Source organism: Alligator mississippiensis, chromosome 1, assembly GCF_030867095.1.
Source record: "Alligator mississippiensis isolate rAllMis1 chromosome 1, rAllMis1, whole genome shotgun sequence".
In the NCBI taxonomy this organism is placed as follows: Eukaryota; Metazoa; Chordata; order Crocodylia; family Alligatoridae; genus Alligator; species Alligator mississippiensis.
The window spans coordinates 448451260-448476789 of NC_081824.1; the positions used below are offsets into that span (position 1 = coordinate 448451260).

A 25530-nucleotide genomic window follows, 5' to 3' on the forward strand; every position below is an offset into this window, starting at 1 on the left:
CAGTGATTCATAGCCAGGCTAGTGTGAGGTATTAAGAGATAAGCAGACGAGCAAGTAAATAAACCCAGGCATGCCTGGATGATCCCCCACATCCACTGCTTAGCTCCTCTGCAAGGAAGTGAACACTGGAATATATACATTAGCTTTTAAAGTCGGGTGGCACTCCTTTCACATAAGTTATGAAGGCTTGCTTCCAGTCCAAACAAAGTTGAGCCCTACTGGCCTAAACAAAAGTCACCTTAACACTTTAATTCAGTAACCAATATATAGCCCCAGCGCTGTCATTTCCAGCAGCATGCGATGGGAGTGAAAGCCTGCGCAGGATCATTTGGTTAATATTGATAGTTAACACTGGCCACAACTGCCAGCCTTTATTTTAAATCCTTGGCATTAGCTACTGGAGATGAGACTCCCTGGGGCACCAAGAAGGGCCGAGACACAGGGCACGGGCAGCGCGCGACTGCTTGCTTTGCTTGAACAGATGTGGAAGCTTGGAGGGAAGCACGACTGCCGGAAGAGCTCGGGGGGAAGCTGGGTCTCCCTGTAAGAGCGGACATGCGGCTCCCACGCGGCCCCGGCCGGAGCGCGCCCACAATCCGCCGCTCTCCCTAAGGCCGGAGCGCCGCCCCCAGCAACGCCGGGCGGACACCGCTTACACGCTCAGAAGAGGCGAACGGGCCGCCGGGCCTGACCCCTGCTGGGCAGCAGCGCGGCGGGACCAGCGGCGACCACCGCGCGCCGCACCTCGCCGCACCTCACCTCGCCTCGCCTCGTCCCCAAGCCGTGTCACGCGACACCCCACGCGCCGGGCCCAGGCCGCTCCCGCGGCCCCGCGCTACCACCCCCCATCACGAACTTACCTCGCCTGTACAGAGAGCGCGCAAGCATCAGCCGGCGGCTTAAATACCCGCCGGATCTCGCGAGACTTCGCCGGGCGAACGGGAAGTGGGGCCCGGGCCGCAGCCTCTGGGCGCCATGTTGGACGTGGCTTGCCAATCTCGCGGGAGCGGGTGAGATGTGCTGCGAGGCCGGTGGGGACGGGGCTTGTAGCAGGCGGCTGCCGCGGGGCGGGTAAGTGCTGGAGGGCGCGGGCGGTCTGCGTCGGGGGCTGGGACCGGGGCGAGCGCGGAGACGTGCCGCCCGAAGCGATGGAGGCGGGTGGGCCCCAGGCCCAGGCATCCCCGCTGCTCGCGCCCGCGTCTCTTGTGGACAGCCCCCGCCTGCTTCACGCGCAGCTGGCAGCGCGATGCCGGGGTTGTCTCGGCCCTGAAGGGGGAGGGCGAGGGGGAGGCCGACCCCCGCGAGTGTCTACAAGCGCCTCCCAATGGGAGGGTCGCAGCTTCGCAATTTGTGGTGAGGGGCGATTGCTCTCGGGCTTTCCCCCGAGCTTGCTCCTGTGGCCTCTTGGGTGGAGGCAGGCGAGACTCGGGGGTATCCGGTCCCCAAGGCCTCGGGCTAGGACGCCTGCTGCGGATTTGGGAGTATCTGAGGCCCCAGGCTAAAGGAGGACACTTGCTGGTACCACCACACAGACGTGAACCGCTGAGCCCTGTTTGAAATTGGGCACTGATTTGACTGGAAACGCAACATTTAAAAAACAAAACAAAAAAAACCCTCACAGTTGTCTGGTCTTTTGGCCAGGAGCAAGCAAGACGAGGCAGCAGCTGAACCCCGGGGCCTGCGCATAAGATGCCTGCCACAGATTTGGGGAGCATCCAAAGCCCCGGACTGATGTGCCTGGGAGGGAGGTTACTTGCCTGGTGGTTGAGCCACAGACTTGAACCACTGAACTCTGCTCAGCTGGATTTGGGACTTGAGTATTGGGGCTTTGCCCAGCTGAGTCTGGAATTGTGATTTGGCTGACTCGGCCTTGGACCGAAATATATTAATTGGATTTTTTTTTTTGATTTTTTTTTTTTTTTAAGTCTGAAGCTGAGAGACATGGTTACCCTTTCGGTACAGGAAGAGGGGGTGAAACTATTCCACAGCAACTACCCTCACCCTCTCTTTTTATCTATATGTTTGGTCATTCATATATTTATGTGTATGCCATCCTGCCCAACAAAGGCTCAGGGCAGCTTACAATTAGAGAATAGGATAACTTAAAAACAGGAGAGCAGCAAGACCAACAAAGATATAGTTGGGGCTGGTCCTGCTTTGAGCTGGGGTTTGGACTAAATGACCTCCTGAGGTCCCTTCCAGCCCTCATTTTCTATGATTTTGAAACAGCTTAAAAGGCAACTAGAAAATCAAAATACAACAGAGAGCCCCTAAACAACATTCATCCTAGTTTTGTTGGGTGAATGTCTTTCCAGCTAGGAAGGTCTTACTCCCAAAAGTGCTCCCAAAAGATGTCTAGACTCAGGCTCTGGCAGGCCTCACAGGGAAGAGAGCTCTAGAGATGAAGAACAGCAGCAGAGAATGAGCTCTCACATGCTTTTGCCAAGTGGACTGGGCATGCTGATGGTGCCTGTAGGAGGTCACTCTTGACTAACCTTAAGAATTGTGTTGGGGTATAACAGAGAGGGTGGTTTCTTAGGGATGAAGCCATAGATCATTTAGGGCTTTAGATCAAATCCAGCACCCTGAATTGTAACCAGAAAGCTATTGCAAGCAGTGCAGACTCTGCTGGGCTGGAGTCACCTGCTCCTGGTGACCCACCCTTGTCAGAAGGCAGACAGCTGCATTCTGTACTAGCTACAGCTTCTGGATGGTCTTCAAGGGCAGCCCTACATAGAGTGCATTGCGGTACTTTAGCCTTGAGGTTACGGAGGCTGGCAGACAGGTCAGAATCTGGGAGAAAGGGTCACAGCCTTCTCATCAGCTAGAGTTGGTTTGAAACGTGCTCCTAGCTGTGGCTGCCACCTCGAGATGCAGGTGCAGCAAAGGATCCAGGAACACTCCGAGGCTACAAACATAAGTGACAAAGGGAAGTTGCACCCCCCCCATCAATGACAGGTGTCCCAATCCCTGCCTCCCCCCAAGTCATGTGGTCTGCCCACCACAATCCCCTCTTGTCTTGTCTGGATTACAGTTTCAGTAAGTCTACCTGTATCCAGTTTTTGTCCCCTTTTATGGTTCTAAGCAGTAATAATGTGGAAAAGACCTGATTCTTGACTTTTCACTGTCACCATAAGGTTCTGAATAACCTTCTAACCAATCAGTAATTCATGGTATTTTACTGCTGCTTGGCAAAGCTGTCTATCCAGGGCACAGCTGTGAAGAGAGGTGTCATATACCCCAAATGGTAAATTTGCTGGAAATGTACAGGCATAGGGATATACATGATAAACAGCATTGCATGTTTTAGAGTCTGTAGTTGTGCTTTGTTGAATCACTGTCCTGCAAAGAGAAATTGGGATATTTTGAGTTTGTCCACTGCCCCTTCTTCCCACATGCTAGGCCTGCATCACAGAGATAATTGATAATAATAATAATAACAACCAAGTTATTCAGGGAATAAAAAGAGGACTGCCTGTGCTGCCACAAGGCTTATGTGGGTAGTATGGGAACTGTGTGACTTGAAGTTTCAACAATAAAATTCCTGCTTGCCTCTTCCTGGTTCCTTGCCCTTGCATTCTTATTTGACCTGCAGCTCCAGATAAACCCAAATTCCTCCACCAGCCACCGCCAGGACTCCTACAGGCCTCCTTCTTTTCCCTGTTGCTCTGTTCTTCCTGGCCTGGCACTCCATCAACCTATCCTCCACTTAAATTCCTTTCTGTCCTACGCCTACTGTCAACTCACTTCAATCCATGCTTTTCATTACTCTTGACACCTTTGATTTTCTCAAGGTTTATCAATCCAAGTATCCTCCACCCTTGGTGACCCACAGCATCCACTCCTGTTCCTCTCTCATCCAGCTGAGTGTCTCTACAGCAGGGATGGGCAAAATATGGCCTTCTGGCTGCTGCCAAGACCCTAAAAAGGGAGGGCTGTGCCCTGCTCCACTCCACTCTGCCAGAGCTGGGCCTGGACGCACAGTGTACAGACTCCACCCCCTACATCCACCCTGCTCCCCCCACCGTCTGGCTTCCTATTGGCACTGCAGCTGGGTAGTTATGGCGTTGCAGCTGCCAGCAGCCAGGCTTGAATTCCTTGGCAAAGTCTTTGAAAAAATTATCAAGGCTCACATTTGTGAGAGCCCGGCAGGACAAATTATGCTGAGGGGAAATCAACACGGGTTCGTGGCAGGCAGATCATGCCTGACCAATCTAGTTTCTTTTTATGACCAGGTTACGAAACGCCTGGACACAGGAGGAGGGGTGGATGTCATATACTTAGACTTCAGGAAGGCCTTCGATACGGTATCCCACCCCATACTGGTGAACTAGTTAAGAGGCTGTGACTTGGATGACTACACAGTCCGGTGGGTGGCGAATTGGCTGGAGGGTCGCACCCAGAGAGTTGTGGTGGATGGGTCGGTTTCGACCTGGAAGGGTGTGGGCAGTGGGGTCCCGCAGGGCTCGGTCCTTGGACCGATACTCTTTAATGTCTTCATCAGTGACTTGGACGAGGGAGTGAAATGTACTCTGTCCAAGTTTGCAGATGACACAAAGCTATGGGGAGATGTAGACACGCCGGAGGGCAGGGAACAGCTGCAATCAGATCTGGACAGGTTGGACAAGTGGGCAGAAAACAACAGAATGCAATTCAACAAGGAGAAATGCAAAGTGCTGCACCTAGGGAGGAAAAATGTCCAGCACACCTACAGCCTAGGGAATGACCTGCTGGGTGGCACAGAAGTGGAAAGGGATCTTGGAGTCCTAGTGGACTCCAAGATGAACATGAGTTGGCAGTGTGACGAAGCCATCAAAAAAGCCAATGGCACTTTATTGTGCATCAGCAGATGCATGACGAATAGGTCCAAGGAGGTGATACTTCCCCTCTATCGGGCGCTGGTCAGACCGCAGTTGGAGTACTGCGTGCAATTCTGGGTGCCGCAATTGAAGAGGGATGCGGATAACCTAGAGAGGGTCCAGAGAAGGGCCACTTGTATGGTTAAGGGCTTGCAGGCCAAGCCCTATGAGGAGAGACTAGGGCACCTGGACCTCTTCAGCCCCTGCAAGAGAAGGTTGAGAGGCGACCTTGTGGCTGCCTATAAGTTCATCATGGGGGCACAGAAGGCAATTGGTGAGGCTCTACTCACCAAGGTGCCCCTGGGGGTTACAAGAAATAATGGCCATAAGCTAGCAGAGAGCAGATTTAGATTGGACATAAGGAAGAACTTCTTCACAGTTTGAGTGGCCAAGGTCTGGAACGGGCTCCCAAGGGAGGTGGTGCTCTCCCCTACCCTGGACGTCTTGAAGAGGAGGTTAGATGAGCATCTAGCTGGGGTCATCTAGACCCAGCACTCTTTCCTGCTTATGCAGGGGGTCGGACTCGATGATCTATTGAGGTCCCTTCCGACCCTAACATCTATGAATCTATGAGATGGGGCACAGTGCAGTGTACCAAGTAGCCATCCCACCAATCTGCCACAATGAGCTGCTGCCACCACAGTACCACTAGTCTGCACCAGCCATGGCAGGGGGATTGGCTTGGGACAGCTGCCCCAACTTCCCAGTGTGGTACAGTGATGGCAGCGGCTCACTGAGGCGGGCAGGTGGGACAGCTACTCTGTGTGCTGCATTGTGCCCCATCCCATGCAGACCCAGCTGCCAGCAGCTGCAATGCACACTTTTAAGTAGTACTTTTATACTTACTTTTATATACATAGTACAAACTTTTGGGTTTTTTGGCTTAAAGCCAAATTAATTCCAAATTCCAAATCAACTAAACTGAGCTCGGTCATTCAAGTCTGTGTGGCTCTATCATTGGGCAAGTCTACCCCTTCTTAGACCAATCAGTCTGGGACTTTGGGTATTCCCCAGATCCAATGGCAGGCATCCTATGTGTAGGCCCTAAGCCCAACGGCGTAGTTCAATTGCTCCCTAGGACCTGAAAAATTGGCATCCTATAACGCTCATAGTCATGTTTGCTCTTTTTTTTTTGCAAAAGTATGTATTTCTGTATAAATACACACACACACACACACATGCCCATACCTCTACCAACCTGTCTTGTGACCACTATGGTTAACTTGACAGTCCAAACCACACCTTTACAGTTACACCATTCTCATTCCCATTATAAAACTGCACTGTGTGCCTGAGACAGTCACCTTTAACCATCACAATTATGCAAAGAACCACCTCAGTGCCCTCTCTGTCATCTTTTCCCCCCTCTCTCCCAGCTTCCCCACCTGTTTCCTAAGTCTTTTTCACTCATCATTATATTTGTTGCCATCATTACTCTCTTTGGGGGACCCACCTCTGAACAGTCTATGCTAGTCCCCTCTCTTCTGTATGATGTCTGCCATCTATTCCGTGTCATCTTCTACCATTTTCCTGTAGTACCAGTACATCTCACTCAGTCCCATTTTAATGCAGACCTTGATTGTGAGGTTCGTGAATCTGTTCACGAGCAAGTTTCTAGTGTTCCGGAAGGCATTCCTCAAGCAGGAGATGAATTGGTCGAGGTGGGCTGTTGGGGTCCTTGCTGCTTGGTCAAGTGTCCATATAGAACCTCCTTGGTCAGGGTTGTGAACCCCATCACCACATATACTTTCCTCCACATCTCGTTGGCTTATGGGCATTACCAATGGAGGTGGTCAGTTGTTTCCACCTTCCACCAGCAGGTTTGCCTGGAGCAGTTTGTGGGTCTCTCTGTTCTTCATTGTTTTTCCATGCCCGCACAGGGAGTGCCTGGTGGGTTACCTGCCAGTTCAAGTCTCAGTGCTCCTTCTGCAGGTCCTTATGGAAGATTCGTTCCCACATGGTCTGGTAGCTGTCACTGGGTAGGAGGTCCATGGGCAATATGATGTCTCTTGCCCCTTTCACCTCCTGCATCTTATGGTGGTTCCTCAGGGTCACAGGGGCCTTGTCATGCAGTTCGTATTTGTTCCAGAAGCGTTTCAGGACCTCGTAGAACCATGGGGACTCTATGGTCCGTGGGCTTATGTTGATCATTGTGTACACCTGCCACTGTCACAGTTGTTGGCCTGCAACATACTTTACAAAGCAGGCTCTTCTGGATTCTGTCTCTGTTGCCAGTTTGCAGATCTGGTTCATGTACTTGGCCCAGAGGAACAGCAGGACATCTGGCATTCCTCTGCCTCTAGACCATTTTGTTCTGTACAGTGTGGTCCTCACCATTTTTTCCCACCTGAAGTCCTAGAAGAAGACGTACATGGCTCTTCAGATTCTGTGGATGACTTGCCCAGAGGGGTATGCAGAAGCACTGGTAATGACACCACCTTCATGAATGCTGCGTGCCCTCCCCATTGACAGGCAGTGCGATTGCCATAGTTTCATCCCTGTTTGACTTTGACCTCAGTATTTTCCCATACCCTCTGTCCAGTCAGCTCTGCGTCAAACTCCACCCTGAGGATCTTTACTCCCTCACAGGGGATGGAGACCCCTGGGGCCAACAGGTCCCTAAGTTCACCCAGTACTATGCATGTGCTTTTGCTTATGTTGAGCTTGGCCCCCACTGCTGTTCCATATACCTGGGTGTGCTGTAACACTCTTTCAACCAACCACTTGCCCCTGCATATGATGTTGAGGTTGTCCTTATAGACCAGGACCCTCATCTCTTTCTGGTTACTCCCAGGGATCTCTACTCCACTGATTCTGGGGCCCCACTTGAGCTACAGTGCTAGTGGTTCCATCACGCAGATAAGCAGGGTCAGGGAAAGTGGGCAGCCTTGCCTGATACCCAAATCCACCATGATCAGGGCTGTCAGGGACCCATTTACCAGTACCCCAGTGTTCACATCGGTGTACAGTGTCTTTACCTGGGTGACCAAGGTTGGGGAGACTCCCATGTTCTTCAGTGTCTCAAATAGGAACCAGTGGGATACTCAGTCATAGGCCTTCTCCAGGTTGAGGTTCAGCATGGCAGCATTCAGCCCTCTCTCACATTGGCACTGTAGTACATCTTGCAGCTGCATCAGGGCTCTAGATCTATCACCCCGGTTCTGAGCACACCTAGTCCTCAGATCACCGCACCTATAACAGACTTAAAACACACAACTAAGACTTTGGCCATCAGTTTGTAGTAAAAGTTAAGGAGCACTATAGGATGCCAATTATTCAGGTCCTGCCTGTCCCCCTTATAAAGAAGGGTTCTGAGGCCTTCATCCATTCTCGCCCCAGGTGGCCCTCCTGCAGGCGCTCTCTATAAACCTCCAGCTGGTCTGGGCCCACCTGAAAGCAAACATAGAACTCCTTGGGCAAGCTGTCTGCCCCAGGAGTTTTACCATTCTTGAAGCTGTGGAGAGTTGTTGATCTCCAGTGTCCACTCCTCCACCAGCGTCTGACTCTTGTCCTCCCCGAAGATGTGAGTGAGCTTCCGCAGGTATTCCTGCATGGCTTCTGTGTCCTCTGGTGATGCATTGTACAACTCCTGGTAGAAGACCACTACCATCCCCAGTCTCTCCAGGTTTGTACGGTGCTCTACACCTACTCCATCTATCATGCTGATTATAGCTTCCTTCTTAGGTTTCTTTATCTTGCCAAAATAGGCAAACCAATTCTCTTTGTCCAGGGGGTCCAGGCCAGGAAGAGCCTTCCCTCAGCTGGGTACAAACTTTTCTGTTTGTTTGTTTCAAGGGTCAAATCACTTACAAATTCTATTAGGTATAGCCCAATAGTCAAGTTCCAAGTTTCAACTGAGATGGTTAAGTCCATGTGGCTCTACCACTGGGCAAGTACCCTCCTTCCCAGACTCATCATCAGTTGGGTTACAGATACTCCCCAAATCTGTGTCAGACATCCTACATGGAAACCCAGGGCTCAGGAACCATGGGGTTTGTATGCTAGTCTTGCTTGCTTTTAGCTGCAAGGTCTGGGGGAAAGGAATAAAGCAGTCCCCCATTGCCACAAAATTGTGCAGTCAAGTTTCCTGCATTTGGGAAACTCACAGGTCAGCATTCCTGGGATGCAAGGGACAGGCCTCACCCTGGGAAACCACCTTTTAGCCCATGAGAGGACTGGTATTACACTTGATCAGAGCCAAAAGGCCAAGACGCTGGATACAAACGTGGGGTTTTTTTGCAAAAATATTTATATTTTTCTATCTATATATAGGTCAGATGCTCCCAAGTCTCATTTGCCCCAAGCCAACAGGCAAAATAAGCAAGCTAGGAAAAAATTCCCCATCTAGATGAATAAAGTGTGTAACCAAGATCCTGTCTTTGGGAGACGGTAGTAGACTTGTAGAGGGCCTGCTTGCAGTGCATTGGACAAGTCTCCACTATTAACTATATAATGCCATTCAAGGTGATCTCAGCCTTCTGATTATAGTTTTCCTTGTTTTGGGGGGGGGGTTTTGCAAAAGTATTTACTTATATAACTGTACCTCTAACAACCTGTCTTGTGATCACTGATTCACTTGACGGTTCAAAATGCACTTTTAGTTACATCATTCTTAGTCCCGTTACAAAGACTATACCATGCACCTGCATTCCTGCATGCCCATGCAGCCATCACCTTGAAACCATCACAATTACACAAAGGACTTCCTCTGTCCTCTCTCTTCCCAACTCCCCTGCTTACTTGCCCAGTCCTTTCACTCATTCTTGTTTTTGTTGTCCTTATCATCAAGGATCCTGGTTTTCTCTGTTGAAAAAAACACAATTTATTTAAAAAAAAATAAAAGGGGGGGGAGGGTCCCACAAGTTCGCTGACTAAAACCCCCCAAATCTGCGTTTTTCCGCAGTTAAAATGAAACCACTATATATACAGGTATCACTTGAGCACGATGTTATATTGATATGTTTACAATTTTAAAGCCATAGATTCATAGATGTTAGGGTTGGAAGGGACCTCAATAGATCATCGAGTCCGACCCCCTGCATAGGCAGGAAAGAGTGCTGGGTCTAGATGACCCCAGCTAGATGCCTATCTAACCTCCTCTTCAAGACCCCCAGGATAGGGGAGAGCACCACCTCCCTTGGGAGCCCGTTCCAGACCTTGGCCACTCGAACTGTGAAGAAGTTCCTCCTAATGTCCAGTCTAAATCTGCTCTCTGCTAGCTTATGGCCATTATTTCTTGTAACCCCCAGGGGCACCTTGGTGAGTAGAGCCTCACCAATTGCCTTCTGTGCCCCCATGATGAACTTATAGGCAGCCACAAGGTCGCCTCTCAACCTTCTCTTGCAGAGGCTGAAGAGGTCCAGGTGCCCTAGTCTCTCCTCATAGGGCTTGGCCTGCAAGCCCTTAACCATACGAGTGGCCCTTCTCTGGACCCTCTCCAGGTTATCCGCATCCCTCTTGAAGTGTGGCGCCCAAAACTGCACGCAGTATTCCAACTGTGGTCTGACCAGCGCCCGACAGAGGGGAATTATCACCTCCTTGGCTCTGTTCGTCATGCACCTGCTGATGCACGATAAAGTGCCATTAGCTTTCCTGATGACTTTGTCACACTGCTGACTCATGTTCATCTTGGAGTCCACTAGGACTCCAAGATCCCTTTCTACTTCCGTGCCCCCAAGCAGGTCATTTCCTAGGCAGTAGGTATGCTGGACATTTTTCCTCCCTAGGTGCAGCACTTTGCATTTCTCCTTGTTGAACTGCATTCTGTTGTTTTCTGCCCATTTGTCCAACCTGTCCAGGTCTGCTTGTAGTTGGTCCCTGCCCTCCGGTGTGTCCACTTCTCCCCAGTTTTGTGTTATCCGCAAACTTGGACAGAGTACACTTCACTCCTTCGTCCAAGTTGCTGATGAAGACGTTGAAGAGTATCGGTCCAAGGACCGAGCCCTGCGGGACCCCACTGCCCACACCCTTCCAGGTCAATACCGACCCATCGACTACGACTCTCTGGGTATGACCCTCCAGCCAATTCACCACCCACCGGACTGTGTAGTCATCTAAGTCACAGCCTCTTAACTTGTTCACCAGTATGGGGTGGGATACCATATCGAAGGCCTTCCTGAAGTCTAAGTAAATGACATCAACCCCTACTCCTGCGTCCAGGTGTTTTGTAACCTGGTCATAGAGACTAGATTAGTCAGGCATGATCTACCTGCTACGAACCTGTGCTGGTTTCTCCTCAGCATAATTTTTCCTGCCGGGCTCTCGCATATGTGAGCCTTGATAATTTTTTCAAAGACTTTGCCTAGGATGGAGGTGAGACTGACTGACCTATAGTTGCCTGGGGTCCTCCATCCTCCCCTTCTTGAAAATGGGGACCACATTGGTCCTTTTCCAGTCCTCCGGGACCTGGCCCGTGCACCATGATCGTTCAAATATTCCCGCCAGTGGCTGCGCAATGACGTCAGCCAGTTCCTTCAGTACCCTCGGATGGAGCTCATCTGGGCCTGCCGACTTAAACGCATCCAGTTCCTCCAAGTGCCTCTGCACCATCTCAGGGTCTACACTTTGTAGTCTGGTGTCTTGCTGCTGCCTCTCTACAACCCCAGTGAGAGCCTTGTCTTGCCCCTCACTTAGGAACACTGAGGCAAAGAACTCATTGAGGAGTTCAGCCTTGTCCCCCCTGTCCGTCATCAATTGTTTCTGCCCATTTAGTAGGGGTCCTATTCCACCCTGGGCCTTCCTTTTACTCCCTATATATCTAAAAAACAATTTTTTGTTATCCTTAACTTGGGATGCCATCCTCAGCTCCATGGTAGCTTTGGCCAGTCTAACTGCCTCCCTACAAGCGCGAGCAGAGGAGGTATACTCCTCTTTAGTAATCTCTCCCCATTTCCACTTTTTATATGCCCCCCTTTTAGCCCGTAGACTGCTCTGGATTTCTCTGGTCAGCCAAGGAAGCCTTTTGGCCCCTTTCCCCCTTTTTCCCTGCATCAGGATCGTCTCCCTCTGTGCCCAAAGGATCATTTCCTTAAGGCACAGCCACCCTTCTTGGGCTCCCAACTCTTTAAAACTCTTACTCTGCAGTTTTTCCATGACTAAATGCCTGAGTTCATTGAAGTCAGCTTTCCTAAAGTCTAGCACTTTCACCCTGCTAGTTACCTTACCCACTCGACGTCTTATGATGAATTCTATTATTTGGTGATCACTGTCCCCCAGGTGACCACCGATCTGTAGGTCTCCTACCATGTCATCCCCCGTTGCCAATACCAGGTCCAGTAAGGCATTCCCCGTAGTGGGACCATGTACCTCCTGCGTCAGATGGAGGTCCTGTACACAGGATAGGAACCATTTGGAAGCCTACCAGTGCCTCAATCACTATAATAAATTCTAAATACTTATAAACTTTGGTATTTGATTTTGGATTTTTTATCATGGAAAATCAGAGCTCCCCCTGCCTCCTTCGCTCACTAGGATGCTAGTGCAGCTGCCCCTGCCCCCTACTGCTTTGTGGCACTGAGCAGCCCTGGTATGTCGGTGCCTTGCCCGTGCCATTGCCCCACGTTCCCAAGCCACAACTTCCTGAGTGCTGGTACTACTCACTCCTGACCCACAGCCCCCTGGCCCTGCTGGTGCCCTTTACTCCCTACCCGCAGCCTCCTGGAGTTCTGGTGAGCTGTTGCGGGTTGGGTCAGCACCCCTCCTGCCCTCCTTGTGGCCTGCAGCAACTCACTAAAACTCCCTTACTAGTAGATTATAGACCAGTCTGAGGGCATTGGACAGAACAGACGAGCAGAATCTCCATGGAGGCTGGCCTAGGACCCCCATAGACAGGGCACGCTCAGCCATGCGGATGGGATGGGGCTGCGGATGGATGGGAAGCAGTGTCTGGCAGTGGCAGCTGGGGCCAGGGCCAGGATTGCAGGGCAGTGATAGTGTGGGGCCAGGGCCTGGGGCAGAGCCACAAATTACTTCCTGCAAGGTCCTGTGATGTCATCGGCCCATGATCCCAGGCCCAGCTCCACCTGCCTGTCCCATCTGGACACTGCTCCCCACCTGCTCACAGCCCCATGCCATCCAAACACACCCAGCCCACAGGGGTCCTGGGCTGTTCTCCATAAAGACCCTGCCCACTCCATCCAGTGCCCCTGGTGGTGGGTGAGGGGCAGACAGGCCAAGGTGCCCAGGCAGTGGGGCCTGGGGGCAGCAGGATTGACCACATGCACTACAGCCTGGGCTGTCCCCCACAATGGCCCGGCAGGGCTGAGGGACCCACCACAGGCCTGATAAAATCCCTTGGTGGATTAGATCTGGCCTGCAGGCTGTATTTTGCCCACTCCTGTGCTATAAGATATCTGCAGCTTCTTTGCTTTGTGCATGGAGGAGACGGAGACAGATGTGTAACTAGGGAGTTAATGATTGATGTGGTTAACTCATAAGCTGTCTGACCAGGTTTTTCTACTTTGACTTGGTGATTTGCCCCAGCCAGCTGACCTGCGTGCTGTTGTAAGATGGACTAAACTACGCTTACCTTGAACCCCAGGACTGTGAACAATAAATTTTATGAAATCCTTTGCTTATGCTCATTCCTATCAAAACAACATTGCTATGTACTAGCTTATTACAGAAGAGAAACTGGAGCTCCTTGCTTCTGTTCTTCACCTAGAGAAACACTGCTACTCCTGCTCTCTTGTTTTCTGGTAGGGGAAAGCCATAGAATCCTATCTGCCCAGGATTCAAATGGGGCAGTTTGCAATGACTTGACTTGGTCCAGAGCATTACTTATTTATATATATTTATTTTTGGATGGGCGAGAAGAGGCCACAGCCATTCTCCAAAATCATTTAAAAGAATTCTGTTATATCTGAACCCCAGTCTTTCTTTTGGCTCCACATTGGCAGCCCTGCGTGTTTGGCTGGAGCCCCAATGAACTCGGGTATGACTGCCCAGAGTCAGCTTCAGGCCTAATTTTCTAGGGGCTATCTAGAGCTCTCAAGCAATGTTTCAAGCACACCTCATTCCAAAATATGCAGGAAAATTAACAGCATAAATATGTGCTCTGAATCTCTCTTAAGGCAACAGCAGCTTCTATATTCTTGAATGAGGCTGGCAACAGTCAATTACATATAAAAGATTAGCATAAAGGGTGCAGACCGACTTTAATCACTAAACCAAAATGCTTATTAACAGCTGTGAGTCCTCGGTGTAGTCTGATTTGTAATTCTTTCTTGAAGAGGTCGATTGACCCTATGAGATAAGAAATGGCCAAAGTTGAAAAGTTTGCTTTCCACGTCCCAAGTCTAGAAGAACTTGCTGGGGGTAAGTAAAGTAATCTGTAATATTCTGGAAAGTGTTATAATAAGGAATGACAAACAAACTAACATTTTAAAATGTGTTTTTATCCCTGTGGTGTATACAGCAATGCCTTTTGCTACCAGCAAGGCAAAACTGCAGACAGTAGGAAAAATTCAGGGGAAATAGTGCTCTTACAGCAGGGAATTTTTATTTTATGCCAATTGATGTATTCTGCAGGTTTGTAACAGGGGAATACAAATGAATCTTAGCCCCACTGAAATTGAACTTTTAGGCTCAGGATCTGTTGCATTTCTAAAACTCATGCCCACCCTGTCAAGCTAGGGGCCGGGATTTACAACAAGCATTGGACAACACTAATGTGAGATATCAGTCCTGTATGCTGTTAGCTGCAGATGGTTCCCCTCTTGGTGTTCAAGTTGAGATCCAAACTGCAGGATTCAGCTTATTCTATATCTTTTTTGATAGAACATGCCCTCGTCTGAAGCCCAGGCTGCCCAGATATGCTTTATACATACAAATACAAAACTCCTTTTCTCCTTTTCCCCCTTCCTGTCCCTCACCACAATCCAGCCCCTACAACAGAGGTCTTCTACTCTGTCTAACTATGGCTGGAAAAAATAATTGACTGAAGAAAATCAACAAGTGCAAAGGATTTCTGAAAATCAGACTGGTGTCTAAAAATGGATTTTGGACCTTAAGTTTAGGGTTCTACTTCTGAACATCTTGGCATGCTTATTTTTTTTTTAAAGGAGAAAATGGAAGTTTCTGGTGTGATATAGTATCACCAAGAAGGATTTGCTTTTCCTTGAAAACCTGACTCAGAGGCAATAAACTTCATGTGCCTCATGTGCTTAACTTTGAGCATTTAAATCAATGGAATTGTTTACATTCTTAAGTACCTAGCTGAATCAGGGCTTAAAGGCATGTTTTTATAGGCATCTTTTTTAGTGTTTAAAGGCATATTTTTATAGTGTCAATAACATTTTTTTTCATTCTTTATTCTAGTTCTGCAGAAAGGGCTTAAAGAAAACTTTGCTGATACTCAGGTCTCTGTAGTGGACTGCCCTGATTTGACTCAAGAACCATTCACCTTTCCTGTTAAAGGTAACTTCACATTTCCATCTGAGGCTGGGATTGCCAGGTCTTTAGAGCTGATTCATTATGTTTCTGGACTTTTGAAGATGGTGGAAACACTGTCCTGCAAATAACTAATCTGCACAGGAGCTGTAACACCTGGTTTTTGTTCTTGCCTCTGCTGCTGATATTCACATACTCACTGTCATTCTTTCATTGTTAAAATGATTCTAATGCCATTTATCTCACTGATTTAACTAATTTGTGTTGTGATGTGCTTTGAGATTCTCAGATGGAAGGCCTGTATCCAGGCCAAGTACTATGTTATTGCTCAATCTCATTTTTTAAAGTTTATCTCATACTTACGTAAAAACCTACCTGTGTACGTACACAAGATAGGGAAGGTATGTCCAATAAAGGTAGCTGTGTCCTGTCACTGTACCCTCTGCCTCACTGGAGAACTAGTATTCTGTGGTTATTACCCATTACGCTATTTTTGGGCAACAACCCCAAGTAGAGCTAATTGTTGTAGAACACTGCTTTGGAAACAGGCTGGCTAGCCTTAAATGCATATCCCATGTCTACTTTCTGCTGAAATTCAGGTTTATTTCATGTAGATTTGTACATTTCTGGAAAGGACAGTAAAGCAACCCTTATTTCTTCTGCATATGAAGAGAAACCAGTGCTTTAAAAGACTTTCTGGAAACTGAAAGGAGGCTTCTCAGGACCTGGTTCATTAGCATATTATACTTCAAGTATATAGAGAGAGATCTTTACAGAAATATTCTTAAAAAGCTAACTGGCTTTGTTCTTATTCCAGGAATCTGTGGGAAGCCTAGGATAGCAGATGTTGGAGGTGTCCCTTACCTTTTGCCTCTTGTACAAAAAGATAAAGTGAGTCTTCTACAGGCATGGTTTTTAATGCATTGCCAAGATGTCACATGTAGTAGCATTTTTTAAATTCCTAGAGAACACTGATGTATAGATACTCTAGGGTTCCACGTGTAAAAATATTCCAAAGGCATCCCAAGCTAAAATTTGGCTTGTGCTAAGCACAGAACATGTCAAAAAAACCCATGCCCCACATCAGAAGCAGCATGCATAAGTTAGTTGTTCCTCTTCTGCTGTCTGCAAATATGATGTAGCTGTTTTTATAAAAGCTGTCTGTGACAGGAGCCATGGAGGGTTGTAGGAAGGAATTGCTATAGGCCAAGACATAATCTGTATATTTATTTATTGCATGCTGCTTGTCAGTAGCCTCTAGCCACAGTCCCCATCTAAATTCTGTTCTTCATAAGAAAAGACTGCCTATGGGACTAGTGCAAGCTGAAGTAGGGTTCACATTAGCACTCACTTTGGATAGAGCACAAATACCTGCCAGAATCTGATCTATGTGACATCATTTGAGGTTATTTTTCTTTTTGATCTCAGTGAAACTGACATTTATTTAATGTGGTCTGCAGGTAGAATGGTGCCTGGTTTGTACAATAAAACCCTGCAATCTAGCAAACAAGGTAGAGACCTGCTGAGGCCATAAAGTGTGAATATAGATCTAAACTCAACCAGATATTGGCACTGTTCTGCTCTAGGGATTTTATTAAGCCTAATTCAAACAGGTAATAATGATGTTTTGATGGGGTGCATCAAGAAGTAGCAGTGGAATTTAGCTGGAATGAGAAATACAAGGCAGGATGTGAAGCCCAAGCAAAATGAATGTATCCTTGTTGTGCAGGTGTATGATCTGAATACTGTTGCAAAAGAAATAGAGCTGCCTGGAGCTTTCATTCTTGGAGCTGGAGCTGCTTCATCTAGAATTCTTGGAGTAAATGCCGAGGTCAGTAACATTGGGTTGTATTGTAGAAGTATTTAGTACTTCTCAATCAGTGACTTCCTGGAAACACATGCCCCTAATGTGCATGTATGTAGCTGTTTTTATAAAAGCTGCCTGTGACAGGAGCCATGGTGGGTTGTAGGAAAGAACTGCTATAGGCCACAACATGTATGTAGCTTGCTATTTCCTTTTTACAGTTATCTTTTTTTAACATCTGTAATTAATGTCATTAGCATGGATAAGTGAATTAAAATAAGACCTATGCCATGAAGTGATTGTAATTTCAATAACAAATCATGTTTTGACTTGAATCCAAGGGGGAGCAGAAATGGAGCTAACAGGATGCACTGTCTAATTATCACTATACCAGAAATCTCCAATTAAGTAGTAAGTGACAGAAGTGTGAGCTGAAAAACAGCTGCCAAAGTACTGAATGGTAAATGGCTTTAAAATGCCAGTGTCAATCCTAATCTTGAATGATGATGTAGATTTTTTGGTAGTGATATATACAATACTACTGTTTGAAGAGTTGCTTACAATGTCAGGTAGGAATGGGAAGTTAAGACAACTCCAGTATACTATGGAAAATAGCATAATTACAAGGAGATTGTATAACTAAACAAATGTTTAGATGCCTGAAATACAATCACAAACAAAAGAAACCTGAAGCAATTGGAAACTGACATCTTAAAAGACTTATGTACAAATTGGAATGAAAGGATTTACCTCCTGTTAGTAAATACTATAAATTGCATTAAGTTGGGCCTTTTGCTGTGATTAGTTAATAGATGTTGCCTCACTGAGAAACAGTTCCTTTTTGACTTATTTATGTGGAGTTTTTGATCTAGATTGCTAAAGGAGAGTACATTTTTTAATGTTGGTGTCCGTGTTACCATGACATTCAGCCAAGGAAATAGAAATATTCACTGGATTTTCCCCCTCCAAAATGTGTACTTTGCAAGCCAGTTTTAGTCCAATTCAGAGAGGTGTAGCTTCTGTTGTATTCAAGAGGATTGCTGTTAACTTTCTAGCAGTAAGTGAACTGTATAAAATCCAACTATTTTATGCACCTTTCTTTTCAGTTTATCCCTATTGCTCATACTGAGACTGAACAAAAGCATGCAGTAAATACAAGTTACACTGCTCGAATTAATCCTACAGATGGAGGATGCTTGCTGGAGAAGTACAAATACAGCAATTTTGGATTGTTGGCCAACCTGTTTGCCAGCCAGGGCCAACCAGGCAAGGTGCACATTTAGATAAAAAGTAACTTAAACAATAGACTTTGACTAGAATTTATTTGTCTGCTTCCATCCTGCCTTTCCTTCCTGAGAGTGTTGATCATTTTTAAGGCAAATATTGCATACAAGAAATAATGTCCGATACAAAAAAATTAAGTTGATGTTGGGGACTGGATTCCGAAAGGAATTGACACTAGGATTTGTAACCTATAACTCTTAAATCTCCTGAGTTGGCAGTGACTGAAAAGTATTGCCTTCTGAAAGTTATTGCCATCTGATGAATGATTAACAGAGTAAACTGAGTGTGTCTTAGTTCCTTGTAGATGAATGTCCCCCTAAATACAACTATCACGTGATAGTATTAGCTGAAAAGCCAGTCACTGAGTGGCACATTGAAAATGAATAACTTCTTCAACTCTAGGCAGAGTTCCCTTGTGATGGGGTTGATGTCCTTTGCTTCCTGTGCAGTGCCTCTTGTGTGTATAAATAAAGGGCTTCCCTCACAAAAAAATAGGAGTCTCTTACACACACACACAACTATTATATCACAAAGATAAATGATACAAAGAAAGCCTCACTGGAGTGAGAATTTATTCTTTGAGAAAGAGATAATGGGACACAACTTTGAGAAGGTTTCACAGCAGCTTTGAAATACAGAAGACAGAATTTGATGCAAGTAATAGTAATGATTATTGCATATCTGTTCTCTAGGTCATTGAAGTGAAAGCTAATGGAAGAACTGGGCAACATAATTTTATCACCTGTCTGAGGCAAATTTTAGAGGAACATTATGGTGATAAGCCAGTTGGAATGGGAGGTACATTTGTTATTCAAAAGGGAAAAGCAAAGATGCATATCATGGTAAGTAGCTCTTTTCTTAAGAGCCACAGTATAATTCAGGTGACAAAACTTAGGACAAGAGCTACAAAGGCACTTACATGTAACGACCCTCAACATTGCCAAACCTAACTTTTAGCTACTTGGTTCTAAGAGCAGAATTCATAGGCCTAACTTTATGGCAGCATGCTGAGCAAGTGCAGGTCTAAACCAGTTAATAGTAAACATGAAAGATGTGACTGAATCTGAGTATTTGTCTGTTTCCCCCAAACTTTGGTGTCTCTGAGATTTGAGATTCATAGGATTCAGAATTTAGAACTGCTTCATGGAGTTGGCATCTACATGGTCCCTTTGGGTATGGGCTTATACTTTGTTTTTTTTTAATACAAGGCTGAAGGAAGTAAAAGGAGTGCTAACCTTTTGTATAGCATCCTAAGAGCACTTATCCAGGAAGATGGTTGCCTCAGTTATAGGTTTCTCATGTCAAAGGAATTCAGAGCCACAGCTCCATCCTCAGAGAAGGACCTCAACTACAAAGCTAGAGGCAAGGCTGGAACACTGGAAACTCCACCACTCCATTGCAGATGACTCAGTCACTGAATAAAAAGAAAGGCAAGACACATGGGGCCAAAGAGAATAAGCAAGAGGAGGGGGCCTGACTCCGTAGCCCATGGATGAAGGCAGTTCCTCAGGACAGTCCTGACACTTGGACCCTGCTTTGGAGACTGCTTATGCATTTTTATGCATAACAACTGTGGTGCCTCCCTTTGGAGAAAGAATCATCCCTGACAGTTCCGAGTCAGTCATCCTGATGCAATACATACTTAAAATTTGTAGGCCCTGGGCTCTGTCCACATTGAGAACATTGTTTACATTACTTCTTACTGCCAAGAGATTTAATACAATATCCATGACCAAACTGGATGAGGCTTTTAACACACTGCTGTAGGTTGTTTGTGGTTACTGTAAGAATCACAGTTTAGCTGATGTTGACATCCAGATGTTCACATCACTCAAAAACAGAATCCCGTGTGTTTCACCTGTGTTCAAATGTGGCTGTATAGGACCATGTGCCTCTGATATTAAAGCAGAGAGAACCTTACGTGTTGTGTTAGCAGTTAGCCCAATATGCTAGAAGCTGAACATACGGGTACCAGTGCTTTGATTCCCAGAGTTCTCCCACTGGGTATTTTGGCAGTGACAATGGAAGAAGCTGTGTGGACTTACGGTTCTGAACAAAAAAAACATTAAGACTACTGCTTGCATTGTACTGGATAAGAGTAAATGAGGCTGACAAAGTAAAGTAAGTTAGGAGAAAGCATATCATATTTCACTAACAATGTTCTTGTTACAGCCCCCAGAATTTTCTGCTTGTCCTTTGAACACTGATGAGGAGGTAAATAATTGGCTCAAGTTTTTTGAAGTGAAGGCACCGTTGGTTTGTCAGCCTGTGATAGTTTCCAGAGATCCAGTAAGTCTATCTCATGAGTAACTGTGTAGTGTGTTTTACAGTGATTCTGTCATGAGTTTTTTGATCTGCCTCAGGAAGGCATGAGATGTGGGTAGCAATCCACATCTCACTGTGCAAGAGGTTCCCAAGATGCAACTCCCTGGAGTACTTCCTAAAGGTCCTGGCTTCTAACACCATTTTTTGAGATATGCACCATGATGCTAATCATTCCTATAGCTAATCTTATTTATTTGACATTATCCCAGCTAGGGCAAGGCCCCCACTAACCCTTGGGAAAACATATTGAAATCATTATTGAAGAATAAGTTAGAGTCTCTGAATTAGCATAGGCAAAGATGAGTTTTCAACCTTCCCAGGACCAAACTGGTATTGTCTTCCTATGCTTACCTACATTTGGGCACCATAAATTTGAAACCTACCAGTGCCAGAAATCCAAGAGTAAACCAAAGGGGTCATTCATAGACAAAGAGATATGCACCAGTTCTCTTGTTCTTTAAGTTACTGTTATTACATTAACTAACACTGCCAAGACTTTGGAGTGTAGACTTGTCTGATTTCTCTCGTCAGTTCAGTCTGTAACTGCCCGCTCCAAGCATTTCAGAATACAATCTCATCCTCATAAGAGTCCCCTGTGGTTCAGTGGTAGAATCCTTGTCTGTCACAAGGGAGATGGGTTCAATTCCCAGATGCTTATACAACTACAGCCATAGAGGCACCAAATGTCTGGACTCAGTCCGGCCTTTGGATTTGGTCTCTGTGGCCCAAAGGGATAATGGAAGGCCTGGGCAGCCTCCAAACTCCTGCCTAGGCATGCGTGTCAAAGTTCTGGGTGACCTCTCGCACATACACCATGATCCGAAAGGATCGACAGTTCTCAAACCAAACACATCCCTGTTCATTATAATAAAGCAGACAGGTGTGAAGAGAGACATTTAGGGATCACACAGTAACCTCCATGAAACAAATACCAGAACTTGAGTAATCGGTTCTGTTCCTGGTTCTGCTACTGACCTGCTGGTTGATTGTGGGCAAGTCATTTCACAGATCTCTGCCTCAGTTTCTCCATTTCTAAAATGAAGATAATGTTTAGCTCCTTTCTAAAGTACTTTGAGCCCTATTGTGAAAAGCATTATATATAAAGCTACTTATTACCTTGCCCCTGTACCATGCATATTAATTGCAACTGTATTTGACAATGCCTTCCTTGCCATTAACTCATACAAAGTATTTCTCTTTCCAGAAACTTAGAAAACTCACTGACAAAAAAAATATTAATACAAAATTAATATTGCATTATGGTGGTTCCAGTGAAGAGAGAGGGCATAACACTTAATCCTGCATTTCCCTTTTTTCAAAGGATTAAAGTACACACTAACACAACTTGAACCCAATACTCAATACATATACTGCCATTCTGCCTTTTCAGACTGCACCGTCTTTTTGATGAGGCAAATTCACATTTAGGTGAGCTGTACTGAAAAGGAAATACCTAAACCTGCTTTCACAATGCTTGCTCTCCAAAAATAACCCCTCTCTTTCAGTCCTTTAAGTATTATTCACCAGATTCTGTCTAACGCTGTAGTGCCACTAAAACTACAAACCACTCTCATCCTACCTCATTGCTGACAATCCTTATGACAAGTTTACCCATGTGTGTTAGAATTTGATTGACCACATCACTAATTCAGCTAAAATGCCTTTATTAAATCCAGACAAGGTTCCTTGGGTGAATCTGATATCTTTTATTAGACCAACCCAAATAGTTGGAGAATAGTTATTAAGCAAGCTTTCGGGTTCAAAAACCCTTCATCAGGCTAAGGAAGTTTCAGCAGTTGGTGTGTGCTCTTCCAGTTATTTTAAATGAATGCTCTAAAATGCTATTGCAACATACCAACTTTAGATTAGATAGGAACGTTACAATACTTATTAATGACTGAATCTACACCATAATTCGTTACACGTATTTGACCAGAATACTTAAATTGGGCTAGCGAGGAAGATCCTAGCTGTCCAATGCTGTCTGGCTCCAGTAGATCAGCCCACACTAGCGAAGGATCCATCTCTTCTGCTTCTTTTCATCCTACCAAAATAGTTCATTACTGTACATTATCATCTGAGTGCTAGAAACTGATCAGATATAGCCCAAACTTCCATACATACTTATTTTATCATCCCAATATACAAACCTTACTTTCTTTGTCCATTCTTGATGAGTCTCCTAGACTTACCAGATACAATCTCCTTGCTCTTGTACACCCATCTGTTTTCCTACATTATATTAGCGTCTCTCTCATTCCTGCCAACATCTCTTGTTTCTGCCAACATCTGCATTTGGACTCCCTTTTAGCAAGTTAGATTTCTTAATTCTAGCAGTGTACACCATTATTAACACAGACTACAGAACTCAGCTCTGAAATGAGCTATGCTGGGTCCTTCAAGGTACATGTGCACCTCTTGTCTCCTAACATATTCATTATCTTATTGTTACTTTGTGTTCCCTCCCAAGCTGTACCCACTGCTCATCTGTTAAAACTGAATCCGGAACTTTTTGTTGTGTGGTTGTACAGTGATTAGCACAAAGGGGCCCTGATTGCTACTAAAGGGCTTCTAGGTTCTACCGCGGTACAAACATTGAATATTTGACCTTGACTTAGAACAGATTCATGTCACGAAATAACTGAGTGTTGTGGTGATTAGAACAGATGACTGGGAGTAAGGAATTTTCAATTCAGTTCCTTCCTTTGATCTTCTAACGTGATGGTCTGAGACAAGCCACTCTGATAAACTGAGATACAGAAAATCTGTTGTCAGGATCATGCTAAGCTAGGTCATTGGCATATTGCAAATCGTAAATAATGTTGCAAAGCACTTTAGCATCTTTGGAAGAAACTTGCAGTACACCCTAAAAAATATTGAAGTATTTAGAACAACTTCAGAAGAAAATGTATTCACAAGGTTTTCTTTGTTCTAGGGGTTTGATCTGCGACTGGAACACACCCATGGTTTCAGTCACCATGGTGAAGGAGGACACTATCATAATGATACCACACCAGATAGTGTAGAGTATTTGGGATATTTTTTGCCAGCAGAACTTCTCTTTCGTATTGACAGACCCAAAGAGACTCATCTGGTTGGAAGAGACTAAATCAGCGCACATCTTGCCTTGTAGTTGTGGGATAGCAATTTTTTTAAATGAAATGCTGGATTTAGTAATACCTTTAATCAAGCACACAAACATATTTGGCATTTTATTGCTGTTAGTTTCATATCAACTATTATTGGCCTTTTTAAAGAAGGGATATTTTCAACATCTAAACAATCTGATTTTAGATATAACTATTTCTATCACATGTTCAAATGTCAAGAACCAAATTATTTTGTATTAATGATTTGATTTGTTCCATTTTGATTGCTTCGGGGACCTACTACATATTCAAATTAAAGCTGGATAGAAACCAACTGTAGAGTTGTTACACATTTTCAAGCACTTACTTTATAGTTGATTGGCTCTTTTTATAGACACTTAGTCTTGTTTATCATGTAGCTCATCTAAATTGATTGGTGGTTAACCAGTTAATTGTGTGAAAATTACTTTGCATTTGGGGCTGATCTTACCTGGTATGTGTGGCTAGTATAAATTGATTACACAATTGACCAGTTAATTGCCAATTTATATAATATGTACCAGTGGCCTTAGTTAAGTACCACTAGATGATTGCTTCTGGCTATAGAAATGCAGTAGGTGAATCAATGAGACAGCTCCAGAGCAGGTATGAAAGGAAAAGAGCTCCACACAAGACCCACGTTGTGATAGAACAATGCTGCAACCAAGGACTGTGTTGTTCAGATTGATGCAGCAACAGAACAAGCCCTGTCCTGTGCCATACCAACCATGATATGTGCTGTAAGTGATCCTGGGTGGCTCTTATTCTTATTATCTGGTTAGCCACTTATGTCAGCCACTGATTAAAATGATTTCACTAAGAGGAAGATGTTGGTTGGGTCTTGTAACACATCTTCTGATGTGGCAGAGGTGCAAGAGCAATGCTCCTGAGGATGTCACAGGGAGCATGAGCTGGGCCACAGCCAGGGGAGCAGGGACCTGAATGGGGCCCTCCCTCCATGTTACTGCTGCTGTCTGGGCTTAGAGGCTGTGTGGCAGCTGCAGGGCCACTTCTTCAGTTCAGAGCATGCTGCTCTTGTGTCAGGAGTGTGTGAGCCCAGAGGGGAGTCTGGCTTTAAGTAAGGCTGAGAGATGGCAGCACTTTCTATCAGGGGTTTCTTTTTACCTGGTCTTTGCACTTGGGCAGTGTTCCCCAGAGCCAATTAAGTGTCCTTTCACTGCAGTACTGCTCAGTGGTCTGCAGTCAGGCTGGGAGGGAACCCTGAGTACCCCTCTGTCCTCCCCTCCCTGAATTCTGAGGCCTCTTGGGAAAGAGCCAAACTCCTGAGCTATCCCCCCTCAACCTATCCATCCTTCCAGTGTGGAGGCAGTGGGGGTGGCATGCAGTTTGTCCACTGCTGCCTGCTCCCCCTCCCACCTGAAGCACTGAGCACAGCTCCAACCCAGCCCTGTAGCAGCAGTGGGGAGCTCTATGCTCCAAGGACAGGGCCTGCTAGCACCAGAGCAGGGTCCTTCAAGGTACATGAGGGAGGGAGCGGGACAACAGTGCAGGGGGAGACTGTGTGCAATGGGAGCACAAGGCTGGAGGGAAGGAGCAGCAGGGTTGCAGAGGTGTCAGGGGGCAGCTCAATTTTAATATGAGGGGCTTTCTTTGCAATGTTAGATTGCAAATACCTGAGCCAGGGGTACCACCTTCTTATATTTGTAAAACATCAGGCAGACTTGTGGTGCTTCATAGTGTAATGAATAATTAGTAAAGAGAGATTACTAATGAGCACAAC

At 45.9% G+C, this 25530-nt stretch overlaps 2 protein-coding genes across 6 annotated transcripts in view; one reads left to right on the plus strand and one right to left on the minus strand.

Moving 5' to 3' along the window:
* The window catches only part of TAF1D (TATA-box binding protein associated factor, RNA polymerase I subunit D), a 46857-nt gene that overhangs the window by 16659 nt on the left and 4668 nt on the right, over nt 1-25530 (minus strand). For 2 of the 5 annotated variants that reach the window (XM_059721316.1, XM_059721322.1), the window contains 2 exons: nt 7838-9662; nt 6313-7214 (listed from right to left, as the gene is read on the minus strand). The gene's annotated coding sequence lies outside the window, so the exon portion shown is untranslated. Of the gene's footprint in view, nt 1-6312; nt 7215-7837; nt 9663-19571; nt 20502-25530 lie in introns of those variants that run through there. The other 3 variants (XM_019483624.2, XM_019483625.1, XM_019483627.1) reach the window with 3 other exon arrangements.
* Nucleotides 993-24084, plus strand: C1H11orf54 (chromosome 1 C11orf54 homolog). Its single transcript, XM_014611187.3, has 9 exons — nt 993-1071; nt 14090-14174; nt 15177-15275; nt 16066-16139; nt 16978-17079; nt 18159-18323; nt 19029-19178; nt 20509-20625; nt 23597-24084. The coding sequence occupies exons 2-9, from the start codon at nt 14117-14119 to the stop codon at nt 23768-23770; spliced, it is 939 nt and encodes a 312-aa protein (XP_014466673.1). The 5' UTR covers nt 993-1071; nt 14090-14116; the 3' UTR covers nt 23771-24084.

Bases quoted from the DNA above. Each gene is read 5' to 3' on its own strand.
- C1H11orf54 (XM_014611187.3), top strand. From the start codon at position 14,117: ATGGCCAAAGTTGAAAAGTTTGCTTTCCACGTCCCAAGTCTAGAAGAA. The intron at 14,175-15,176 runs GTAAGTAAAGTA...TCTTTATTCTAG, and splicing joins TCTAGAAGAACTTGCTGGGG to TTCTGCAGAAAGGGCTTAAA. The intron at 18,324-19,028 runs GTGCACATTTAG...TCTGTTCTCTAG, and splicing joins GCCAGGGCCAACCAGGCAAG to GTCATTGAAGTGAAAGCTAA.